At 38.0% G+C, this 7170-nt stretch overlaps 1 protein-coding gene across 1 annotated transcript; it reads right to left on the reverse strand.

Moving 5' to 3' along the window:
* Positions 1 to 1070: 1070 nt before the first annotated feature.
* Positions 1071 to 2951, reverse strand: LOC108009272 (probable cytochrome P450 4d21). The gene is made up of 5 exons (XM_017073490.4): positions 2712 to 2951; positions 2262 to 2648; positions 2121 to 2190; positions 1869 to 2065; positions 1071 to 1814 (listed from the first exon to the last, which is right to left on the reverse strand). The coding sequence occupies exons 1-5, from the start codon at positions 2872 to 2874 to the stop codon at positions 1099 to 1101; spliced, it is 1533 nt and encodes a 510-aa protein (XP_016928979.3). The 5' UTR covers positions 2875 to 2951; the 3' UTR covers positions 1071 to 1098.
* Positions 2952 to 7170: the final 4219 nt, after the last annotated feature.

The raw sequence follows: 7170 nt of genomic DNA on the forward strand, positions 1-7170 counted from the left end.
AGCTCCGTCCAGCGCATTTACCCTGGTCATCCGTATCCATCCATCTGTGCAACTCCGCTTCCCATTCGCCCATTTGTCCACTTGCCCACTTTCAATGTGGGTCATCTAATGGCACACAAATTGGATTAACGCATTGCCAACTCCCCTGAACATCGGGCCGTGTCGAAACATCTTGGCAATTTGCTGTAATTAAATCGCCGCCTTGTCGTCTTGCACTTAAATGGCGCATTTAATGGTGTAATATCATTCGCGTTGCGCTTTTAATTTCTATTTATGTCCGTTGGCCAGCAATTTCTCTTAATTGCAACAGAGTCGGTCGCACAGATACGCACATTCTGCCGATAGGCCACTAAGTAACTGACAAGTATTTTGATAAACTGCCTTCGGGCCGCCCCCAGATCACGCTTTATCACTGAAAAATAAACAAAAAATATGCCCCAAATGCTGTCAATGCTGTTTTGATTTATGCGTTCCGAGTTCTGTTCGATTCCATTTACATGGCCAACGCAACTGGGGAGTAGCGCACCAGTTCAAATGTTAACAAATTAAATTTTCTACTTAATCAAAATGCAGTCGAGAAACGTTCAAAATATGAAAGGGAGCAGGCCAAACATGTGTGTGTCTGTGGGGCTCGGGTTTATTTTGGGCACAAATAAACAAATGAATCAAGCCATTAGATAGAGCACATACAGACAGAATCAGCCTTGAGGTAAAAACTCTGCAAATATAAATACGTAATTGCCTGACACCTCGGTAACCCCGCGGGATTGGATTGGTCATGTACCTGTACCTGTACCCATTAAAAAGAATTTGAAAAATGTGTAAGCATGTGCTTTTAACTGGTAAAAAAAGCGAAAAGAAGTAAATGACTTTATTACTTCCTATTTGGCTCTTCATTGAATTACAAATTACAAATCAGTAAAAGTGGTATTATATTCGTTTAAAAGTGTGTAAATAGTGAGGAAAACGTTTTCGACACCATAAATGTGTTTTCTTCTTCTATTTATATTATAAATTTCACGCTACTATGCCCGTGAATCGATAAGAATTAAATTTTTTACTAGATCTAGGAAGTAATGTAAGAAAAACAAATCTTTTTTACTTAATCGTTTTTCTTGGCCTTAGACCCACGTTAGTTCCCGACGAGGAACTCAATACAAATGTATATGTAGCCTTGAGTTCCTCACCAAGCGGAAGTAGTTCGAAATGTCGTATGACCTTACTAATGAACGTTTTCATTTCCAGGTTGGCGAACTTTTTTCCTATGCAGTTCTTGGGTCCTGAACTAAATGGAATGTAGGCAAAGCTAGCAAGAGAAGCCTCTTTACCATTCATCCATCGTTCCGGCTTAAAAGTTAGAGGATCAGGAAAGTACTCCGGATCTCGATAGACATAGTACGGTATTAATACAACGCTTGTATTGCCGGGAATGGTTTTATCCCCAACCTGCAAGTCCTCGGGGATGTATCTTCCGAGTATGGGAACTGGTGGATGCAAACGCATTGTCTCCTTGATCACGCAGTCGAGATATTTCAGATCTAGTAATTGGGATTGGGTCACTGGAGTGTTGGGATCTTGACCCAGGACAGCCAGTAGCTCCTCGTATATGCACTCCTGCTCTTTTGGATGCCTTGAAATGACCTGTAAGGCATGGGACACCACACTGGTGGTGGTGTCATCTCCCGCCAGTATGAAAGTTTCAACCTCCTCGCGAATATCCACATCGGTTAAAGGCTTATTATCAATAGTGGCTTGCAGCAGGATGTCCAGTAGGGTCATCTTAGGTTTGCGACCGATATTATCATCTTCCAGACCTAGAAGATAATAAACATATTTTGGGTAATTTATTGATGACTCATTACACTTACTCAGCGGTTGGTAGCTACCGTCGGCCCTTGAACGCTCTAGAATCGCTCTCCTTTCGCGAATGACCTTGTTTGTAAAGTCTTTCATAATACGTAAATTTCTTTGCAATCGCCGATAAACCAAAGGGGCCGCCAGCGGAAAAAGCCAGTTATAGCGCTGCGTAACACTTGACATGCGGTTCGACTCGATAGAGGCCACACTGAAAAGGATGCTGACATCAGAAGGTATATTCTATGCAGCTATTAGCAAACCACCTTTTGACCGCCTTACTGTAGGCGCAGTTGGGGTCATTCTGGGCTTTCACTCGGACCCCCATGGCGGCCTCTAATTAAATATTATATAGACAGGAATATGTTTCAATACAACTTGTAATATAATTTTCTTAATATATATACCTGTAATCACATCTAGAGCTGCCAAGTAAACATATTTGGAGAGGTCCACGGGTGTGTTCTCGTCAGCAACCTTTCTCAGTTTCTCCACCAGAATTCCACTGTTTCTATCCATTATCTCCACAAAGCTCTCGAGGTATTTATAGTGAAATGCTGGGGTGAGAACCTTTCTCCGAGAAGCCCATTTGCTTCCCGTGCTTAAGAGGAGTCCATCGCCAAGGAACTCACGAATAAATCGGTAGAGCTCAGCCTTTTCCAACAGGGTGCTACTGCTAAGAATAGCCTCAAAGTACTTGAGATCCTTGGTGTAAATCATGCACTCGTCCAGTATCCAGACTCGAAAGGTTTTGCCATATTTATTGAAATTGTCGCCAAAAACGTGGATGTAACCTAGATAGGTAAGATTGTAATCCTTTAATAAATGCAGTTGAAATAATGTTATGCAAAACTCACTGTCAGGGCCCAAATTTAAAGCCTGCAGAACATTACCCAGTAGCGGGATTGTAGGTGGTCCCGTGATCTTTGACCTCTTAAGAATGGCAGACCGTTGGAGTTTGCGAAAAAAGTCCCAGGCCAGGGTCAGGATCAGAGCTCCTATAATTAAGGAAAGAAACATTTCTGGAAGAGTTTTCCTGGTAGTAACCTCGAAGCGGTAAATAAATCCCGAAGCAATTTATATTGGGTTTATGTTCTTAGCTCAGCACTTTTTGCACTCAACTGCCGCTTTTACGTTTAACTTATGGCTTATATTCTATGCTGTCTATACTGTCTTTCATCATAATACATACACTGAAAACATTTTACATTTTAATCTCTTCCTAAAGGTTTCTCGTTTTCTCTCCCTCGCGCATAATAATTAATGCAATAGTCATAAATTTCTACTAAGTTAAGCCTGCAAAAATCTTCGGTGGTCAGTGTAAACTCTGGCTAATATAATAAACATGCAAATTAAATGTAATTATTTTAATGGATTGGAAACAGCGATTATCTATGTAAATTTCCTTACAATGTATTTTGTAATTGTTACTAGTTTGTATCAACATAAAAAAAGAACAAGAAAGGAAGCTAGCCTTAGCATGTCGAAGTTTATGTACCCTGACAAATCATTTCCTTGGAAGCATCAAATTAAGCACAATTAGTCCGAGCATTAAAAGTAGTCTTAATCTTATTTTTAGTCCGAGATCACAGCGTTCAACGTTCCTTCTCGTTTTATCATATCTACTGGGAACTGTATGATATACAGTACTGAGAGACTAGTTTGAGTAGAGAGTAAAAGGCCGACATACGGATACGGCTAGATCGACTATGCTGGTCATGAACCATAGATACTTTATAGCAGAGGTCGGCCCGCAAACCATTTAATAAGTGAAGGTGGTTAGGTGAGTACATTATTTTACAGTCAAAGCACTGGAAAAGGCGTTCCTTCTTGTTTTAGTTGTTTATTTTAACGATTTCCTTCATCTAGTCAATTTGAGTGGTTTTCTTTCTTTGCTTTTATTCGAATGAAAAGCAACTACCTGATAAATCATTTGTTGGCCTGTGATAACATTAAAACCCATTTAAGCATACCTAATTAGAAAGTCGCAGAGCCGACGAAGAAGACGAAGAAGTTCCTCGGGCAACACTTGACATTTTGCCATTAGCATTAACATAAATCATATTGGATTTAACAATTTGAAAAGTCAAACAACACAAAGCGAATATGAGGAGGGGGAAAAGCGTCAGATCATGATGATGATGAAGGCATTTTCAACAGCAATTTGACTACATAATTCCCCATTTCCCCTCCCCCACCTGCAGCGCCGACTTTTCACATTTTCCATGCAATTTTCGCAGAGCCAAAAGGTCAGTGCAAAAGTAGATGGCAGATGGCAGCTGGGAGATGTGAGATTTGAGATGGGGCCGTCTGGGATCAACATCGTCGAGTCGACTACAATAAACATTAAATGAATGTCAGTCTTTGGGGCACGAACAACAAAAGGAGCGAAACCAGTTGCTCCTGCTAACTTCCTCCTGAGCGACGGAGATTCCTTATTGACTACGGAGGGGGCCCCAAGCTAAAAATCTCGCATCGCATTTCCCAATGCTTGACATTTGAAAGAAAAGCCGAAGCGGAACACCGACTGCCCATGATTTTTATGATAAAGTATTAGAACATGGACTATAAATTTTTAAAATAAAATAGAATAAATTTTTTTAAAATATGTTTTAGAAGGGCAAACAGATTTTATTTTAAGCATTTCTTTCAAAACGGATTCATTTTTAAGATGTTAAGTCAAGGCAGTAATGTTAAGTTTCTGTTAAAAAAATGCATATTATGAAAACAAACCAAACTACTTCATTTTGTTTTATTTTTTAGCAACTTGAATAATAAAATAGAAAAAAAATCCATTTCCTATTAACAAGTATGAAGTAATGAAATATATATATTAACATAAATTAAATGTGTGTATTTCAATGAAGACATAACATTTGTCCTAAATTAAAAATATTTTGAAAGCTTAAAAATTCGAGTAATGTTAAAAAAATGGGAAAATTTGATAAATATTTAATAATAAAAATCATAAAGTGTATCTGCACCTCGATCATCTTACATAAGAGCAATCCATCGGTTAGTCTTTTCTTTGACCGACTCAAGTCAACAATACGGCAAATTATGGCACTTCCTGTTGACCTATTCCCGACCCAGGAGATGAGAAGGTGAGTTGGGACTGTGTGTCTTGGGGTTAGAGTCGCTCAAGTTATACAATTACGCGCCAATCAGGGCGAGTTTTACTATGGACAATTAGGATACAGCTCGGCGGAGAGCTGGCAAATACATCTTTGAAGGCGGGCGAGTTTTGTGCCTTGGTGCCGGGAATTCGAATCTGTAGTGCGTGATAAGCATTTTGATTTATGCCATCGGGGAAGCAGAGCTCGAGTACACAAGCAAATCCTTAATTGAACACGCCGTTTGGCTGCTAAGTAACTAATTTTATGGCATATTAGCAGACCATTAATTATGCCGGTGTTATAAATTTTAATGCCGATTAATTGCTGCCAAAACACAGCAACACAACCAGCGATCTGTGTCTGTTGACCCAACAACAAATATCGAACACCACAAACGCTTGTAGCCGAAAAAAAAACTAAAAATAAACTAAAACAGGCAACAACAAACGAACAAACACCGAAAGTTGTCATAGTTGTAGTTACTATGTGAATACTTTGTATATTTTTCGTGGACCAACTTTATTTTCTATTCCACCTGAACGGACCCCAAGATTGGATCAAAGTAACGAGTTAAGGGGATGTATACCGAAGGTCAAGTTAATAGCTCTAATTAGGTTTTCGGCAGTTCATTCAATTTAAGTACATTTTAATTAGTAGGAATAGAAATTGAACAAAATGTTCAAAAAACAAAAAAAAAAATACATTTTTTCACATTGATATAACAACTTGCTGATATAAAAAAACTACTTACATCGGGGGAGTAAGGAAAAGCTATTTAAAAATTGGAAAGTTCCTAAACATGTATGAAAATGATAAACACTATTATCAGCTTTTATCGGTATCATTTGCATTTCAAGGATGCAATAAATCTCTCATTTTTTTATTTCTACTAATCTTAACTCAACTGTAAGTACGGGATATATATGCGTGTCGATTTGGATGGCCAAAAGGCTTCCTGTTGTGCGTGGGTCGTTGATGTTGTCGATCCAACGGCAAAGTTGCCATGTTGATGCCGCGATGTTTTTCAGTTGCCGACATCACGTTGTGCGCTGCACCGCCAGCATCGTCATCAAATTGCCCGCACGCGTCATAAAAAAATCTTTTTTGGTTGAGGAAATGGTAGTAGAAAAAATTGGACTAAAATGAAACCAAAATCACCTTTGACATTTTTGAAAAAATAATTATCTACGCAATAAAAAATTGGAAAGATGTATATTAAACTAAGCAAACTTAAGTTATATTAAAAAATTAAATCGTCTAACAGTAAACTTTACACTTTAAATTCTGATTTAAAAAAATTATTTAATCTTTCAAAAATTGAAATATCCAAAATAAAGTGAGCAAACTTAAGTAATATTTAAATATAATTTTCTAGCAGAAAATACTATAACATTTTGATATACGTCGTACCTCCCTCTATTACATCAATTGAATTTTGCAAAAGTCAACTAATTTATGTTCAGTAATCACTCCATCTTATTTTATTTAGTCCTCAGTATATATATTTATATTCAAAATATCGAATCAATTAATCTAACCCCAAGTGAGTAGGGTACAACTGTCTATGAGACAAAATTATAAGCGCATAACTCTTATTTTAGGTTGATAGTGAGCGAGCCAAATGTAATTTATGCAGTTTTGATTGCATTCGGTGAGTGTTTTTAATTTGATTATAATGGTATTATGGTTATATACGGCGATCAGGCTAAAGCATAATTGGCGATTTTCGGGCTGAGGGGAATATTTATGAGGAGCTAAATCAACGGCGGAGGTACCTCAACCTGTTGGCTTGAAATCGGACCCACAAATGTCACATAAAAGTGTCAACGGATCTTTGAACTAAATTGAAAATTTATTGGTAACTCTCCCCTGTCTCTTTCTCCAGTTCCTCTTATTTTACCCACCTACGCGCGTATTATCATCTAATGATCTCATCTTTGGAGATTGTTGAACAAATATGTGCGGGGCTTGTCCGACTTTATGTAATAAAGAGCTGTAACAAATATCTCGGCGGGGTTTCGGTTTTGTAGTTTTTATTGGCAACCTAATGAAGTGCTTTAAACTTTATTACCTTACCTGTTTCGATTATCTCTTAAGTAAGCGATGTGGCGTGTTTTAAATACAGCGAATGGGTTAAGAATTAGCATAAGGTAAGTGGTAATGGTTTTAGAGTGCAGTACTTAAGATCAACATATAAAAT

This window comes from Drosophila suzukii, chromosome 2L (assembly GCF_043229965.1).
Source record: "Drosophila suzukii chromosome 2L, CBGP_Dsuzu_IsoJpt1.0, whole genome shotgun sequence".
Lineage (NCBI taxonomy): Eukaryota > Metazoa > Arthropoda > Insecta > Diptera > Drosophilidae > Drosophila > Drosophila suzukii.